Source organism: Bos taurus, chromosome 14 (genome assembly GCF_002263795.3).
Source record: "Bos taurus isolate L1 Dominette 01449 registration number 42190680 breed Hereford chromosome 14, ARS-UCD2.0, whole genome shotgun sequence".
NCBI classification, from domain to species: domain Eukaryota; kingdom Metazoa; phylum Chordata; class Mammalia; order Artiodactyla; family Bovidae; genus Bos; species Bos taurus.
In genome coordinates, this window is record NC_037341.1 from 67,982,959 (window position 1) to 68,002,243 (window position 19,285).

The 19,285-nt window shown below is 43.0% G+C and overlaps 1 protein-coding gene across 3 annotated transcripts; it reads left to right on the forward strand.

Annotated features, from left to right (window-relative positions):
* Window positions 1-3,682: 3,682 nt before the first annotated feature.
* UQCRB (ubiquinol-cytochrome c reductase binding protein) lies at window positions 3,683-8,400 on the forward strand. 3 transcript variants are annotated; one of them, XM_059874279.1, is made up of 6 exons: window positions 3,683-3,714; window positions 4,119-4,314; window positions 4,788-4,980; window positions 6,459-6,530; window positions 7,368-7,534; window positions 8,189-8,400. In XM_059874279.1, exons 5-6 carry the CDS (start codon window positions 7,373-7,375, stop codon window positions 8,264-8,266), a joined length of 240 nt encoding a protein of 79 aa, XP_059730262.1. In that variant the 5' UTR covers window positions 3,683-3,714; window positions 4,119-4,314; window positions 4,788-4,980; window positions 6,459-6,530; window positions 7,368-7,372; the 3' UTR covers window positions 8,267-8,400. The 3 variants fall into 3 exon arrangements, with proteins under 3 accessions (XP_059730262.1, XP_005215734.1, NP_001029969.1); XM_005215677.5 differs by lacking the exon at window positions 4,788-4,980; NM_001034797.2 differs by lacking the exons at window positions 4,119-4,314; window positions 4,788-4,980 and having other exon boundaries at window positions 3,687-3,714.
* Window positions 8,401-19,285: the final 10,885 nt, after the last annotated feature.

The window sequence follows — 19,285 nt, forward strand, 5'->3', positions numbered from 1 at the left end:
AGAGATATGCGGTGGAGCAATTAAGCCCATGCGCCACAACTACTAAGCCCACTGTCCAGCCCAGGAGCTGTAGAACCTGTGCTCTGTAACAAAAGAAGCCCACACAATGAGAAGCCCATGCTCTCCATAACTAGAGCATTGCTGCCCACTTGTAGAAATGAAGACCCAGTGCAACCAACAATAAATTACTAAAAAAAAAAAAAAATAGGGAACGTGGAAGAAGGTTCAGCCAGGAGGCATAGCATGGAACCAAACTGCTTGGTCTTTCTAAGGCTCAGAACTTCATTTTGCCTTAGTTAACTACCGACTCAGAACAGGCTAGCTATGTTACTGTAATGAACAACCCTAAAACCGCATATGATTTAGAATGTGGACGTTTTTAATCAGAGACGTTTTTAATCTCACACATGTCCAACTTGGGGCCAGATAGTTTCTGTTCCACATTATCTGAGTGACGGAGGTTGGTGGAGTTTCAACCATGTCTGGAATGTAACCCATCTATGGAAGGGGAAAGGAATGTGAAAAATTGCTGTTAAAAATTTCTCACATTTTTCTTTGTCAAAGCATCACATAGGCATGCCTATCTTTAGGCATGGAGAAGTGCAATCCTGCCATATGCCAGAAGGAAAATAAAAAATGATTTTTTAATCAATTCTAATGGCTATCAGCAAATGTCCAGGCTCTCTAGGCTTAATACCTATTGTTCAGTCACTAAGTCATGTCCAACTTGGCAACCCCATGGACTGCAGTGCACCAGGCTCCTCTGTCCTCCAGTGTCTCCCAGAGTTCGCTCAAATTCATGTCCATTGAGTTGCTGATGCTATCTAACCAGAGTTGGACGCTATCTAAGCAGAGTCCTCTGTTGCCCCCTTTTCCTTTTGCCTTCAATCTTTCCCAGCATCAGAGCCTTTTCCACTGAGTCCGCTCTTCCCATCAGGTGGTCAAAGTATTGGGGCTTCAGCTTCAGCAACAATCCTTCCAATGAATATTCAAGATTGATTTCCTTTAGGATTTGATCTCCTTGCTGTCCAAGGGACTCTCGAGTCTTCTCCAGCACCACAGTTTGAAAGCATCAGTTTTTCAGCGCTCAGTGTTCTTTATGGTCCAGCTCTTGTTATCCGCACGACTACTGGAAAACCCAAAACTTTGACTATATGGACTTTTATCAGCAAAGGGATGCTTTTAAATATGCTGTCTAGATTTGTCATAACTTTGCTGACAAGGAGCAGACATCTTTTAATTTCATGGCTGCAGTCACCATCCACAGTGATTTTGAAGCCCAAGAAAATAAAATCTGCCACTGCTTCCACTTTTTCCTCTTCTATTTGCCATGAAGTAATGGGACCAGATGCCATGATCTTAGTTTTCTGAATGTTGAGTTTTAAGCCAACTTTTTCACACTCCTCTTTGACCCCCATCAAGAGATTCTTTAGTTCCTCTTCACTTTCTGTCATTATAGTATCATCTGCGTATCTCAGGTTGTTGACATTTCTCCAGGAAATCTTGATTCCAGCTTGTGATTCATCCTAATACCTTTAGGGGCTGGATTTTGTGACAGTCCTGGGTATAACCCCTTGAAAAGGTTTTCCTTCTCCTGTCACCTTCACCCTGGAACCAGCAAACAAACTTGAAGTGTAGGGAAGAAGGGAGAACAATTTAATGAGTTCTTGTAAGGCAATTTGCCAGCTTACAAATGTATTGCATTTCTTCCTATCTTCCAACTTCACTTTGGCTAATGTAGTCTGGGAGCAGGCATTCATTACCTTTTTAGTACGGCATATAGTGCTGAGTAATACAAGAAATTGTGGTGTCACAGAGGAAAAAAAAAAAGGTAGAAGCCAACAAGATTTTAGATCTGGATTGTGACTAAGACCATTAAACCTTTCAAATTTACAATTAGATGGCATTCTATACTGCCCCAAATCTCAGCTTAGGACATAAGAAAACAAGCGGTTTCTGGTGGGTAGTTGCTATGAACCGAATTGTGTCCTCCCACCACCACTCCCCCTGCCCAAACTGCAAAACTTTGGGAGATAATGTATGTTTAGACGAAGCTATAAACATGGGACCTTCATGATGGTATCAGTGTCCTTGTAAGGGATACAAAAGAGCTTGCTCTCTCTGCCATGTGAGGGCACAGTAAGAAGGGCACCCTATACAAGCCCCTGGAAAAGAGCTCTCAACTGAAACTGACCATGCTGGCACCTTGCTCTTCTGCTTCTAACTGGAGAGAACTGTGAGAAAGTAAATTTGTTTTTTTAAGCTACCCAGTCTATGGTATTTTGTTACCATAGACTGAGCGGCCCAAGACAGTAGTGGTGCAGAAGTTCATCAGCAACTCCGTAAGCATCAAACATCGTAACCAAACCCGACTGTTTTGTCTCTAGGGTATTTTGTTGTTTTTTAAATACTTTTAAATCTCTTTAATACACCTGGAGTTTATTTTGATAAAAGGTGTAAAGAGATGGTCTGACTTGTCTGTCCCCTAGGCCTGCCTCACCCACAAATTAACCAATTATTCTGTTCTGCAACCTTTAGTAAAATTCTTACCTCAACAATTTGTGATCCTGCTGTCTCTAGTTTTTTACACTTTAGACTTAAGTTGGACTAAAACCTTTAAAATGTACTTTTACCTTAAAATTGCATTAAAATTCTGCTGCAGTTCAAATTTAGTATTAAATTGTTCTTCTCAACAAAACTATCACTGAAATGGCTTGATGTACAACTTCAGCTGGAGAAACTGAAGGTGGGAGAGGGTTAGTTTCCCCTGGATCAGTGGTGTAGCATATGGCCCTAGAATCAAGGAGTGCCAAAGTTGTATCTTTGGGGCTTCCCTGGTGGCTTAGTGGTAGAGAATCTGGCTGCCAATGCAGGAGACACAGGTTCGATCCCTGGGTCAAGAAAATCCTGTGGCAAAGGAAATGGCAACCCATTCCAGTATTCTTGCCTGGGAACTTCCAGGCAGAGAGGAGCCTGACTGGGCTTTAGCCCATGGGGTTGCAAAGGAGTCAGTCAGGATTTAGCAAATGAACAACAACATTTTATCTAGAGTCAGATTCTGTAAGGTGAATCTGGATTCCTCCTAGTTTAAGTGCCCTTGGACAATTTATGCAACATTTCAGAGTTTCAGTTTCCTCTTCTCTAAAATGGGTACAATCACAGTATTTATCTTACAGGTTTCCAACGAAATGAAACTAAGTCCATAAAACTTTTAGCGTGTTGCTTGACACAAAGGGCGCAGTTATTATTGCCCAACCTCTCAGAGCTCGTCAGTAACAGAAGCCAAGCTAAAGATCTGGTGGTCTAATTCCTTGCCTGCGTGAGTGCTAAGTTGCTTCAGTCTTGTCCGACTCTTTGCGACCCTATGGACCGTCGGGTCCTCTGTCCGTGGGATTCTCCAGGCGGGAATACTGGAGCGGGTTGGCATTTCCTTCTCCAGTTCTAATTCCTCGCCTAGTGTTTTTCCCCACCTTGTCGCAGGGAACCTATCGCGGTTCCACGCCTACGAGATTAGCATAATCGTGACCGACAGGTACAGGACCTCTGAAGAGCCCAAAGGCTGGTCGCCAGAACTGCGCCTGCGCGAGCGTCTCCCCGCCCCCTACGCGCCTCCGACGTGACGCAACGCGCCTGCGCCCTGGGCCCGCTCGACCTCTAGGACTTACCCAGGAGGCAACGCTCTGTGTAAGGTCAATATGGCGGGCCGGCCAGCTGGTAAGTGAGGGGCGGCCTGCCTGGCGGGCATCGCCGCCCTGAACCTTTTATACTCGCAGCAACTTGCTGCTCTCCCTGTGCTCGGTCTAAAAGGCCAGGTTTATGGCGGGAGGGAAGGAGGCGGCTCCAGCCCACCTCAGAGACGCCTTGGGCCCACTCCCTTTCAGTCTCCGGGGCCGGCTGTTGGTGAAGGTGCCCGCGGTGGCCCCCATAGCCCTGGCGCTCCGGATGCTCAAGCTCTGAGCCCTTCTCCTCTCGACCTTAGAAGAAGTTCAAGGGCACCAGGAGATAATTAGAGGCTCTCAACCCAAATGAACCGAGCGTTTACTGTGAGCCAGGCGCTGGCGTGTGCATTAGCTAGGTCCCTTCTGTCAGCGCAAGGACAGTGTCCGTTTTCCTTGTAGGCTGGTAAAATAACTGAGGCGAGTGGCCGGAGGAATCAGGATTGGAAGCCTCGCCGCACCTCTCTCGCGCTTCTCAAACGGAATTTAGAGGCAGCTGAGTGAGTGAGGGTTACGACGAAGCTTCAGTTTAATAACCTTGGCTTATCTGGAACATCCACTTGGTCTTTGGATTTGGAGACATTTGCATCTATTCTAGGTATTGGAACAGATGTGTTTATTATGGAATAGGACGCAGATATTACTGGAATAGTTAAACAGCGTGAAAAAATACAGTCCCTTCCCCGCCCCCCACTCCCCGCGCCCCGCTTTTTGTCGGTCCCTAACCCGCCTGCCAGTGCAGGAGACGCGGGTTGGAACCCCGGGTGGGGAAGATCCTGTGGAGTAGGAAATGGCAACCCGCTCCAGTATTGCCTGGAAAATTCCATAGACTGTGGAGGCTGGTGGGCTCCATGGGTCCACTTTGCGACCATGGGGTCGCAGAGAGTCGCAGGCGACTGAACACACACACACCTCCTAGCTTTTTTTTAAAAAGTTGGTCCCTATTTCTGTACCTCCAGCAGTTGTTAAGCTATTAGGAAACACCAGATTGCCAGAAAAATTCGTTACCCATGACCTTGAGCTTTGGGGGAGTGGCGGAGACATTTAAAAATTCATTATTTCCTTAACTAGACAACTACTGAAGACATTGTGCTTCAGTGCTGTGTTTGGAAACTACATAGACCTGGCCTCAGCTCCATCACTGGCTGCCTCTGATCTTGGATGGGATAATTTATGTAATACTTACTGCTCTTTTGCAAGGATGGGCGGGTTGTAAGTAACTCAGGCAAGGGAGTAAAACAAATAGAAGAGTGCCTGGCACAGGGTAAGTGTTCAGTGAATATTAAACATTATTACGATCACTGGTAACTATGTTTTCAAGTAATTCTCTCCTACAAGTGTGTGTAGATTGTTGACGCTTTGTTAATTGTTACTTTAGAAGCATTAATTTCCAAAGAGAGTTACCAGAGCTGTGATGTCTAAGAGGTTGAATCAAAAGAGAGTTTGTTTTCCTTCCTTGGTTAGGGACTATCCCTAAGACAAAACTTTAAAAGAAAATTTAAACTTTCCGTACCTCCCCTTCTGTACCACGTCTCTCCGGTAAACATCAGACACTGTCATGTTGCCTTTAGCTCCTACTGGGTAGCCCATCAAGCTCAGTTCTGTTTCGGAAAGAGTTTTAACGTTACCTGTTTCTCCTCATACACTTTGAAATAATTCATTCCCTCCATGGAAAGTTAGCTGCTGGGGAAGAGGGCTAGTCCATATGGGATCAGAACCCTGCCAGAAATACATATATTTTTAAAGAGAGTAGCCAAGTGAAATAAAAGTAATGTCAAATAAAAGTTTTGGAAGATGGGGGTCATTTAGATCTGCTAGTGTATCGTGAAAGCTCATATTTTCATACAACTCCAACTCCCTTGAAAAGTTTAGAGTTATTTCCTGTAACCTGTTTCTGAAATTGCAAATGATGGAAAAGTTCCCAGTTTCTTTTCCGTCTCCCACTCCTTTAATTCTAACAGCAGCAAGGGGACATAAAGGAATGGGATGCTTGACTTTGAAAAGCTGGAGTGGCAGTACAGTTGCCCCTCCGTATCCGCTGGTTCCACACTGGAGGATTCAGCCAACCTCCTGATGGCAAATAGTTTGAAAAAAAAATTTCACAAAGTTCAAAAAAACAAAACTTGAACTTGCTGCTCTCAGCCATCTATTTACATAGCATTTATTTTGTATTTACATCGCTCTTACATTGTATTAAGGTGGCAGTGGTAGTAAAGAATCCCTCAGGAGACTCAAGAGAGGCAGGTTTGATCCCTAGGTTGGGAATTTTGCCTGGAGGAGGAAATGGCAACTCACTCCAGTATTCTTTCCTGGCAAATCTGAGGGACAGAGGATCCTGGTGGGCTACAATCCATATAGGGTTGCAAAGAGTCATACATGACTGAGTGACTAAGCACAGCCCAGAGAAGATTTAAGGTAGGAAGACGTGCTTGGATTATATGCAAACACTGTACCATTTTATATAGAGGACTTGAGCCTCTTGGAGTTTGATATCTGAGGGGGGTCCTGAAATCAGTCCCTTGCAGATAGTGAGGGACTGTAGTCATACCTATAGGTCTTTCAGGTGTTTGAGTTTATCCTTTTTCCTTACTGTCCAGTTTTTACCTGCAATCACTTGCTGATAGACCAAGTAAGCAGTTTTTACCTACAATATATAGAGTATATGCTTTTAGAAGAAATTCCTTCCTGTGTTTGCATTCTTTTAAGTGGGATTATTAGCAATTAATAGTGTGACAATATCAGTTTCAGCATCAAGCAGGTGGCTGGAAGGTATTCGAAAATGGTATTACAACGCTGCCGGGTTCAATAAACTGGGTGAGTATTTGTGCTTTTTTATTTTGTTTTCTTCTTTTTCTGAGTATAGTGCTTTTGTAGGAGTTATTATGGATCCTCAGAATACATGAACTGTTTGTACCTGTGTACCTTAAATTTTAAAATTAAGTCACATTTTATTGTTAAATCCGTTTCCTTTTTCTTATTGAGAAGAGAGGGATGGAATTGTCCCAAATGTATGAGGTGGACATGATTTATATTCTTGAAATATGAGAGTAGAACATTTTCCCTATTATATGTTCCCTCTCTCAGCTCCTCTCCTTAGCATTTTAAAATTTAAGTTATGTGAACTTTGAAAGTAGAGATTTTTCAAATGTGAAAATTGTCTGCTGTCTTTACAGTTAGTTGATTTCTGAACTTTTTTTTGGAACTTTATACTTTGTGGTGAACTTCATCTTTTGTAACTGAAGCCTGATGGAAGCATCGTTAAATGTTAATGGTTCCTTAGTACACTGTCATTTTAAGGTTCTTTAATTCCTCGAGCTCAGAATTACAAACTATACTAAGGTAGAGATGTGGTTTATTGATATGTGTTTAAAAACACAGTAGAATTTTAAATGTTTTTTAAATTACTGTAGATAAAATGTGAACTTTGTGGAAATGTATTTTAAAAGACTCATTGTTTCCACAGTACCATTTAAGAAATAATCCATTAAATAACCCATTATTGTATGTGAAATGGCATTGAGTTTCCATCATAACTATTTCTGGATATATCACCCAAGTTAATGACTTAAGTTATAAGTCAAAATTTTACTTATTTTTTAAGAAGTTATTTTCAAGGTGCATATTCATTCTAACTTTGTTTTTTTACCATAGGCTTAATGCGAGATGACACAATACATGAGAATGATGATGTAAAAGAAGCCATAAGAAGGCTTCCTGAGAACCTTTATAATGACAGAGTGTTTCGCATTAAGAGAGCACTGGACCTCAGCATGAGGCAGCAGATCCTGCCTAAAGAGCAGTGGACAAAATATGAGGAGGTAGGACAGTTTTTGTGTATTTAATAATGTTGGCCATTAAGAGTTGAATATTAGAAACAAAGAAGACATTGATTTGTATAGTGCTTTAGAGTTCTTAAAGTTGTGTCAGATCAATATCCTTATGATAGTCTTGTGAGGTTAGAGCAAATGTTAGCTCTGTTTTAGAGATAAACACATTGAGGTCTAGTGATGAAGTGACTTTCCAGATCACTAAACACATCCCTGAGATAGAGATCCAGGAGTAGAATCCAGGTCTCCCTCCCAGGCCATGTTCTCCCTCTGCACTCTGCTTGAATGAAGAAAGGGTGGTGTTGATGTGATCGGCCCCTTTAGTGGCTTTCTGGCTCCTAGAAAGGCTGAAGCAATCCCTCACCCCTGGGACTGCATTGAAACTAGGCCAAACCTTGTAGACTCTCATTTCTTTCTCTTTGACAGACTCTGATAACCTATCAGAACAGCTTATTAACAATATTTTTGTGGCATTTTACATAAGTGAAAAGCAGACAGTTTTCAGTCTGCTTGAGAATATATTTTCTTAAGTTGGAAATAAGTTTTGTAGATTTCTTTTTTTGTTTAATATTAACCTGTTGAATATTTGGGATATATCAATATGTGATGATGGCATATACTATTTTTCTTTTGTTCATTTTTTAGGATAAATCCTACCTTGAACCGTATCTGAAAGAGGTTATTCGGGAAAGAAAAGAGAGAGAAGAATGGGCAAAGAAATAATTCAGTAATCTAAATCTGTGGATACAGCTGTTCTCAAGTATTTTTATGAAGTTGGTTAAACCTGAAGTGTACAATGTAGAACTATTTGGGCTGTAAATGTATTACTTTAAATAAATATTATAACTATTGTTAGAGTTTTGGAGTTCTAAACCTTATTCTGAATAACTACTGAATTTATGTTGCTACTGTAGATAAGCAAGATATCTCGAAGCCCCAGCAGGGCCTTCCTTGCAAGGATGGAATGGGGCAAGAAACAAACACCAGGGACTTTGTTTTATCTGAAGTAAGTAGCACGGGGCTTCCCACGTGGCACTAGTCGTAAAGAATCCTCTGTCCAGTGCAGGAGACATAAGAGGTGCAGGTTCAGTCCCTGGCTTGGGAAGGTCCCCTGGAGAAGGAAATGGCAACCCACTCCATCCAGTCTTCTTGCCTGGAGAATCCCCATGGACAGAGGATCCTGGCAGGCTACCGTCCATAAGATCACAGTCAGACACGACTGAAGCGACTTAGCATAACATATATAAACAGCGCAGCAGACTGGCTCTCACACTTTGAAAGTTACTGAATGAAAGGAGAGAAGATTCAGCCCCTAGTTTGCCAGGATTGGGAAAGAGCCATTATCAACCACTGTTGTCCAAATAAATTTTGCATCCTATCTTTTTAAAAAAATTATGTATTTAATCCCAATATGGGTCTGTATAAGTTATATATATGTGCTCCTGTGCTAATATGTATTTCAGAAAATAAAAAGTAGACAATAGGCAAGACATTTTGTCCAGCTCCCAGTGACTTTTCCACTTAGGAAATGATCATTAAAGTCTATTTTGGGACTCCCCTGGCAGTCCGGTGGTTAAGATGCCACACTTCCATTGCAGGGGGCACAGGTTCAATTCTTGGTCAGGGAACCTAAGATTCTACATGCGTAGCGGTGCAGCCAAAAAAAAAAAATCTGTTGTAAGCGTTAGATAGTAATGATATTTAAAAGTAAAGCTATAGTCCAGTTACATGTTAGAACCATCCTATAATGTCATCATTCCCACCCCTAAATTCTAAAATGCTTATTTTGGTGAAAGAGAGAACACAGAACCACAGCAAGTAGGGGAAGGAATTGTGGAACCTGCAGTCTACAGTGTTCCATAAGCTAGTGTGTGGTACACCATCTCTAATTGGGATTGTCCCTTGAAAAAGTGTGAAAGACAATTTTTGTATTTAGAGGCATGCCTCAGAGATACAGTGAGTTCAAGTCCAGACCACCACAATAAAGCAAATACTATAACAAAACGAGTCACACAGTTTTTGGTTTCCCAGTGCATGTAAAAATTCAGTCGCTCAGTCGTGTCCAACTGTGACTCCATGAATCGCGGCACGCCAGGCCTCCCTGTCCATCACCAACTCCAGGAGTTCACTCAGACCCATGTCCATCGAGTCAGTGATGCCATCCAGCCATCCTATCCTCTGTCGTCCCCTTCTCCTCCTGCCCTCAATCCCTCCCAGCATCAGAGTCTTTTCCAATGAGTCAGCTCTTCCCATGAGGTGGCCAAAGTACTGGAGTTTCAGCTTTAGCATCATTCCTTCCTAAGAAATCCCAGGGCTGATCTCCTTCAGAATGGACTGGTTGGACTCTGAAGAGTCTTCTCCAACACCACAGTTCAAAAGCATCAATTCTTCGGTGCTCAGTTGTAAAAATTACAACTGTACAATTAAGTGTGTAGTAGCACTGTGCTTTAAAAAACCAATGTATGTACCTTAGCTAAAAGATTCTTGCTAAAAAATCCTAACCATCATCTAAGCCTTCAGCAAGTTATAAGATCGAAATCACTGATCACCATAACAAATATAATAAGTTTGAAATGTTTCAAGAATTGTCAGAATGTCACAAAGACGTGTTCCAAATGCTGTTGGGAATTGGCGCCAATAAATGTGCTGGACACAGGGTTGCCACAAACCTCCCATTTGTAAAGAAAATCAATACATGTGAAGCCTAATGGAGGTATGCCTGTAGTTAAAATTTCTGAAACAATCAGAAGTGGGTGTGTACATTTGACATATATTTTTATCACAGAGTGAGAGAAAATTATGACAATCATGTTTCACTTTAAATGGGCAAAAGATTCCTTCATTAGCGTGAGGTACTAGATTCAGCCACTAGGTGGTGATGCACTGCAGCTTGACTATTAAAAGGGGCACAGCACCACCGCTGCCGAAGATTTGTCCGTTCTGTACGCCCCACTCCCTCCCCTTCATTTTTCAGGATGACAACACCTTATGAGGTTTATGGCCATCAGGAGAATTTACTACTAAGCTATATACTGATGTAATGAAATTTAATATACGAGAGTAATGAATTATGGGATGTTATTTAGTTTCAGGATTTTATTACTTCAATCAGTTTTGACCATATTTCCTTTTATATGATTGCTCACTCTTTAAACATACCAGATGACTGTATAAGGAACACCTAATAAAGTCTAAAGATGTTAAAATACATATATTTTAATTTATTTGCCATAATTTGTTTAAATTCTGGTTATACTGGTGTTCATATTAAAAGCCACAACATGTTATAAGCTGAGATCTCAGGTCAAATGGTGCCTCTCAACTATTTTGCTAAGAAATTTCTTTGTATTTATTAACAACTGAGCAAGGACGAAGAACTGAATTGTTAAAAGTTTGTTAATTTTTAGCATAGATTACAGAAAGCTTGTTAGTATTTGAGTGGGTTATGTATTATGACAAAGTATTTAAAGTGTTATTCTGGATTCTGACTATATCTCACCTACAGTTGAAAAAAAATTATTATTTGCTTGACTTTGTATTTTAATATATTTGCCTATTTTGGCATAAATGCCAAAAATGTAATTTCAAAATAAATCCCTGTGAAATTTCTGCTAACATTCAATTGAATCATTGTTCTATTAGTATTCTAACTATTTTGAATAAAATTTTTATACATGCCTATGAAATTGTATCTATAAGTCAAGAAAGATAATTATTTGTTTTACAAGACTCAGCTTCTAATTCCTTATGCATACATTTAAAACATGGTGTGCCAGTAAACTAGAAACTAGATGCCAACTATTTAGGCGATCATTATCCTTTAAAGATGGACATTTCAGCTATAAAATGAAGCAGTTTATGAAATGAGTCATTATTTTAGGAACAAAACATCCTGTGTCTGTATTTTTAATTTATGCACTTATTATTAGGATGAACTAATATCAATTGATGGAGTATCAATCTTGTAGCAGACACTGTTCTTATGTTGTCTCTTAATCCTCCCTGCAACCTTCTGACATGATTACAACCATTGTATGGAAGAAGAAATTGGGCTTGTTCATTATATACATACACATACATATATACATAAAATATATATATATATATATATAATAAAGAAATAACAATTAGAACCCTGTACGAAACAACTGATTGGAATTGAAAGGAGTACCACTGGGCTGTCTGCTGTCGCCCTGTTTGTTTAACCTATACACTGAGCACATGAGAAATGCCGGGCTGGATGAGCTGGAATCAAGATAGGCAGGAAGAACATCAATAACCTCAGACTAGCAGATGATACCACTCTAATGGCAGAAAGTGAAGAGGAACTAAAGAGCCTCTTGATGGTGGTGAAGGAAGAGAGTGAAAGAGCCTGCTTAAAACTAAATATTAAAAAAACTAAGATCATGGCATCCAGCCCCATTACTTCATGGCAAATAGAAGGGGAAACAGTGGAAGTAGTGACAGATTTCCTCTTGGGCTCTAAAGTCACTGCAGATGGTAACTGCAGCCATGAAATCAGAAGACGATTACTTCTTAGCAGGAAAGCTATGACAAACCTGAACAGTGTGCTGAAAAGCAGACGTTACTCTGCCAACTAAGGTCCGTATAGTAAGGCTATGGTCTTCCTGGTGGTCTCGTGTAGTTGTGAGAGCTGGACCATAAAGAAGGCAGAGCATGAGGGAATTGATGCTTCCAAACTGTGGTGCTGGAGAAGACTCCTGAGAGTCCCTTGGACAGCAAGGAGATCAAACCAGTCAGTCCTAAGGGAAATCAACCCTGAATATTCTTTGGTAGGACTGACAGAGAAGTTGAAGCTCCAGTATTTTGGTCACATGATGCAAACAGCTGGCTCATTTGAAAAGTCCCTGAAGCTGGTAAAGATTGAGGGCAGAAGGAGAAGAGGGTGTTAGAGGATGAGATGGCTGCAAGGCATCACTGATGCAGTGGACATGAACTTGGGCAAACTTTGGAAGATGGTGAGGGACAGAGAGGCCTGGCGTGCTGCAGTCCATGGGATCACAGAGTCGGACACGACTGGGCAAGTAAACAGCAATATATATATATATATATATATATATATATATATATATATTTGGTGTGTGCTTTCTGTGTCTCATGCTAGGAAGAAGCTAGGTGTAGGATAGACTTTTTGAACATTGGCGCTGTTGACATTTTGGGCTGGATAATTGTTTATTGTGGGACTTTCCTGTACAGTGTAGGGTGTTCAGTAGCATCGTCCATTTCCTCCAGTTCTGGCCACCCAAAACGTCTCTAGGCATTTGCTAAATGTTCCTCTGGGTGACAGAATTGCCTCTACTTGAAAATAACCAGTACAGGGGATACAAAGGGAGAAACCAAGATGGTGGAGATTGACATGTAAATAGATGTATAAATATGTAATATATGTAAACAAGTGTGTAAATTTGTAAAACTGTATACACTGGGTGTTACGGATACATGGAAAAGGGAAAATAAATCAATTTGGCAGGTGATCACAGAACACCCACTGACAACTTAGCGGATTCCAAAATGGTAAGCAGAGCCAGCCAAGCTAAGTGGAGGAAGGTAAACAGGAAAGTGCAAAGCAGGGCGTGTGCCAAGGAAAGAGACTTCACGCTGGTGGAGTGGCAAGTGTCTGGGAGGTGAGGCTGATGGAGCCTGGAAGGTGCACGCTGTATTGAGGTGCTTGCACTTTATGAGCAGGAGAGCGTTTGAGAAGATTCTAGCAAGTAAAAATCCCCAGAATTTTCAAGTGAGGTTAAGGGGGATGAATGTTAAACGTTTCTCGATACTGAACTGCCAATTTGCTTTTTAAGACTGTAATAATTTGTACTTTTCTCTGGTGGCTCGGTGACAAAGAATGAGCCTGGCAATGCAGGAGTTGTGAGTTCAATCCCTGGGTTGGGAAGATCCCCTGAAGAAGGAAATGGCAACCCACCCCGGTATTCTTGCCTGGGAAATCCCAAGGACAGAGGCTACAGCCCATGGGGTCACAAAAGTTGGACACAACTTATCGACTAAACAACAACAACAAGCAAGCAAGCATGAGAGTTCTCAGTGCACACCTGCCTGGACCAAGTATTTCATTAAGAACAATCTTGGTGAGTTTGATTGGAGAAAGGGTTTCTTGTTTAAATGTGTGTTTCTTGGATTGAGTAAACATGCTGCCATATGCTGTTATCAAGTTGTTTTTCCTCCTTTATCATGTCTGTGTCCTTTGCCTATGCATCTATTTTTATTTTCACAGCATTTTCTTTATTTGTTTAGTTTTCTTCTTAGCTCCCCTGCTCCCCACCCCCCAATTTGGGTCAGTTCTTATCTATTTGTATGAGACCTTTATATATTTAGACAGTACTCCTTTTATTCAAATTTGCTAAAAAGATACTTTCTTATTCTGTTGTTTGAATGTTGTTCTGGTTATATTTTGGATGCCTTTTCAACTTCGTTTACAGTGGGTTTTGTCGAATGGAAGTTTCTAATTTTTATGTAGTTCAGTCTATCAGTCTTCTCTGTGGTTTTGTCTTTAAGGCCATGTTTGAGAAGTCCTCTCTTTACTCCATGGTTATATAAATATCCAGTGAGGTTTTTCATCTAGTACTATTAGCTGTAAGAAGTAAAACCATAAATCTTTAATCCTTATGGAATTAGGTATATGATGTGAGCTGAGTACATTTTTGAGAGATACTAGGAGGTCAGTGGCAACCCACTCCAGTACTCTTGCCTGGAAAATCCCATGGATGGAGGAGCCTGGTAGGCTGTGGTCCATGGGGTCGCGAAGAGTCTGACATGACTTAGTGACTTCGCTTTCACTTTTCACTTTCACGCGTTGGAGAAAGAAATGGCAACCCACTCCAGTGTTCTTGCCTGGAGAATCCCAGGGACAGGGGAGCCTGGTGGGCTGCCGCCGTCTATGGGGTCGCACAGAGTCGGACACGACTGAAGCAACAGCAGCAGCAGCAGCAGGGGGTCCAGTTGGTAAGGCTGGATGATCAAGGTCATGTGCAGGGGTGAAGGTGGGAGGTAGAGAGACAGGAAGAGGAGACCCACTAAGGGGGATCCCTTGAGGATTGTTCTTGTTCAGTCACTAAGTCGTGTCCACTCTCTGCGACCCCCATGGACTGCAGCACACCAGGCTTCCCTGTCTTTCAGCATCTCTCGGAGTTTGCTCAAATTCATACCCATTGAGTCAGTGATGCTATAACCATTTCATCCTCTGCCGCTCCCTTCCTTTGTCTTCAATCTTTGCCAGCATCGGATGTGAGCTGGTAATCAGCCCCTTCTGTGGGCTTGTTTTCTGTAAGATTTTTCCCCGTGCTGGATATTCCAGATCCACTCTCTACACATCTCCATCCCACTCTGTGCCCCAGAGACTGATGTGTATGGACTGCATCTACGGACGCCTTGTCCTCCGGCTTCTCACTTGGGCTCGGCCAATGGGAAGTTACCTGCAGAAGAGGACAGACGAGCAGAGGGACTGGGGTGTCTGTTCCCCCAGCTCACTCCTGCTGGGCTGCGGGTTGGCCATCCCTCTGAGGACTCCTGCAGCTCTCTTCCTCCCCACATCCATCTCTTGCTGGTCCCTTAACCTTGCCTGTCCTTTTTCAGTAGATCTTTCGTTGAATATCCCTTGGTTGCAGGAGCCTGACCTGCAGCTGAGAACCTTGGCTCACACAGAGCTGGTCTCCCAGCCCTGAGGGTAGTTGAGGTTTCGCTTGGGAGCACCACGGGCAGCAGACCTAGTCTGTGGTCTGTCCCTGGGAAAAGCCTGCTTCCTTGACATTGGCCAATTCATGGCCCAGAGTCAGCCTCCAAGAGATCACATAAGCTCCTGTCGAAGGCAATGTCTCCTACCACCCTCTCCTCTCTGCCTCTATGCCTGATGGATCTGCTTCCAATCAGAGACTTACTCTTCCACACAATTTAATTCAGGGAAACGCCAGTGCTAAAAAGATGCTGTATGACAGAAAACAGAAGGTTCGCCCACCCTGACATGGGGCTGCACTGTCTTTCTGGGCAAGCTCGCTCTTCTTGTTTAACTCCCTCTTCACCAAACGCACTCTGCAAAATTCTGCTTCTAACCTTTGTCGCTTCTGGGGGCGCCTGCCGCTTGAAACCCTCACCATTCTCTCTGCTTGCCAAATTCTAGCTTTACTTTAAGACAAAAGTAAAATTCCACTTACTTGGAGAAGCCCTCTCTGATCCCCAGATATTTGACATTTTCTATATTTTTTAAGTTCTGAGACATTACTGCTTCAACAAACCATTTGTTACTTAATCATGGCTAATACTATTTACCTAGTGTTCATTATGTGCCAGCTGTGGTCTTGTTATTCCTTAAAAAAACTCTTCTAGGTGGGTATGATTATCTGCTTTTCATACAGGCTCATAGAGAGCCAGTAACGGCTATAGGATCACAGTTAGCCAGTGGGCAAAATGAAATTTAAATTCCATCTGCTTTTATATTGCTCTGCTGTCTGAATGGCAACCCACTCCAGTGTTCTTGCCTGGAGAATCCCAGGGGTGGGGGATCCCGGTGGGCTGCCGTCTATGGGGTCACACAGAGTCAGACACGACTGAAGTGACTTAGCAGCAGCAGCAGCAGCTGTCTTTTTGGTGTATGGTATCTCATACTTACCATCTTTGTGATTACAAATTTGATGTCATTTTGTACTTGTCTTTTGCTTTTGCTTTTATTTTTCTTTTTAAACTCTACCAGTTATCTAGCTTTAAAAGTAGTGCAATCATCTTTTCTCCAAGGAAGTGACATTTAAACTGTGCCCTGAATGTTGGAGAGGAGCCACCAGGGGAAGCCCCCTGGTTCTCTGTGCAGGAGACCACCTGGGAAGCTTAAAAACAAATAAGCAACCCAAACCGAAACCACTTTGTTGCCTGGGTACCACTCCTGAGAATCTGAATTGATCGGTTTGGGATGTGGCCTGGAATGCAGATGGTTTTACTGTGTAACTAAGCTGAGAGACATAGGTCAAGTGCAAAACGGTCCTAGCTGAGAAAACATCAAGTGCTAAGGACCTGTGGCGGCAGGGAGTCAGTAAGGGGACTCTGCTGGAGCAGCCCATCACACTGAATTCTGGTGGAGAAGGGAGAGGAAACCCCGAGGTCAGAGAGGCAGGCACAGCACCCACATTGGCTGTTTTATCCCTGGGTGCGTGCTAAGTCTCTTCAGTCATGTCTGACTCTGTGCGACCCCATGGACTGTCGCCCTCCAGGCTCCTCTGTCTGTGGGATTCTCCAGGCAAGAATTCTGGAACAGATCACATACCCTTCTCCAGGAGATCTCCCTGACCCAGGCATCAAACCTACATCTCACGTCTCCTGCATTGGGAGGCAGGTTTGTTACCACTAGCGCCTTCCCGGGGAAGAAGTTTGGATTTTACGTAAATACAACTGGAAGGCCCAGAGGGTTTTGAGCAGAGCAGTGAACTATGATTTTAAAGCAGGTACTCTGTGTATAAAACTACCTCATTCTTTTTAAGGAATGCATAGCCCTCCAGATTATGGATGTCCCGTAATTTATTCAGCCACTTTCCAGGTGATTGACATTTGGGTTGCTTCCAAGGGAATGCAATTACAAATAGAGCTGCAGCGAATATCTGTGTGCACTGTGCTTTTACATTTTTGTAGGATAGAGTCCAAGGGCTTAAAAAATTTAGGGAACACAGTGGGGGTGGGGAGGGGAGAAAATCCTTTAAAACTCCCTGTCATGCGAGGGAGAGAGCTCTCTTAAGCCCAAGTGTCTTAAATGTGTGTTCCACACCAGCCTGGATAAAGCCAGGTTTAGCAGACCATCAAGATCTTGCGAACAGCCGCTGGAGTGTCCTGCAATAATACTGAAGTGTGAGAAACATGGACACGCCCGGTGTTCCTGAAACGGACATTTCATTTCCCCTTAGGTTTTAATAATATCATAAATTGATTACATTTGCTCTGCTTTCAGTTCTATCCAAGAAATTTCGCTAACATATTGTATGTTTAGTATTTCATGTTCACTTGAAAATCAGCTTTTTAAAACTCTTGTCATAAATCAGAGCAGAATTTCACTTTGAGATAAGTATACCGTTTTTAAATAATTTCCATTGTCTATAGAAAAGGAGGGCTTCCCAGGTGGCACAGTGGGAAAGAGTCTGCCTACCAGTGCAGGAGACATAAGATACATGGGTTCGATCCCTGGGTCGGGAAGATCCTCTGGAGGAGGAAATGACAACCTGCTCCAGTATTCCTGCCTGAAGAATCCCATGGACAGAGGAGCCTGGGAGGCTACAGACCATGGGATCACAAACAGCTGGACACGACCGAGCGCATACATATAGAAAAGGAACTTAATATAACATGTTTCTCCATCTATTCAAATAACTTTTTTGTTAACTTCTCAGGGCTTCCCTGATGGCTCAGTGGTAAAGAATCCACCTGCCAATGCAGGAGACACAGTTTCCATCGCCGGGTGGGGACAATTCTCTGGAGAAGGAAATGGCAGCCCACTGCAGTATTCTTGCCTGGGATAATCCCATGGATAGAGGAGCCTGGCAGGCTACAGTCCATGGGGTCACAAAAGAGTTGGACACGACTGAGTGACTAAACAACAACAAGCTGCTTTCATCTTTTTGGCACATGTGTACATTCAAATAAGTTCTGATCTGTTCATTTTACTAACATTTATTCATAGGTTGTCCCAGATGCTGGGGTCCAAAGACGGAGCACACTCAACTTCCCTGCTTGTTGAGTCTGCAGTCGGGAGAGGGAGGTAGCCCAGCTGGTAGAGTGTCACCACTCGGAGTGAGCAGGGCTTCCTCAAGGAAAGCCGGGGATGACGCGGGAGCACGGAGCGTGGATCCAACCCCACACTGAGGGCTGGAGGTGGGTGATAAGCAACTGGAATGGATTGTGGCTGAATTAAGGAGACATCTCATCTGGAGGATATCGTGAAATGAATGGAAGTTGTATGAGTTTCCTACTGCTGCTGTAACAAATCAGGGCAAACTTAGCTTAAAACAAGCCAAATCTATTGTTTTACCATTCTGGAGGTCAGAAGCCCATAAGTCTGAGCGAGCTAAAATCAAGGGGTCAGCAAGGCTGATTCCTTCTGCAGATTCTGTGGAAGAATCTGTTCATTTATTCTTGCAGCTTGTCAAGGCTGCCAGCATTGCCTGGCTTGTGGCTACATCCCTCCAATCCCTGCTGCCGTCAGCTCATGGCCTTCTCCCATCACGAATGCCCTATACCTCACCTTTTCTTATAAAGAATCTTTATTGATTATACTGGGCCCACCCAGATAGTCCAGAACAATCTCCCCATCTCAAGATTCTTAACTGAGTCACATCGGCAAAGTCCCTTTAGTCATGGAAAGTAACATATTCACAGGTGTCAAGGATTTACAGGATATTTCTAGGGAGGCAGGCTGTTATTCAGCCTACCACAGAAGGCAAGAGAGAAGCCTCCAGAAAAGGATGGATGAACTCAAGGATACACAGCCCCCCGTCCTGCCCTAGGATGAAGCTGAAGCCCTGCACTGGCCACTGCAGCTGCTGGACCCCGCTGCTGGCCTGGTTAATTTCTGGCTCTGTGCCTGTGTTGTCCCCAAAAGACAAAATCTTGAGGTGGAACATCCAGTTGGTGGAACCTGGGTCAGACACCCCATGCCAACTGCTAGAAGAGGGTGTGTTGCTCCTAAAGCTCTGGTGACAAGAGGCAGGGCTTTGCCTTCCACCAGGACTCACACTTGAG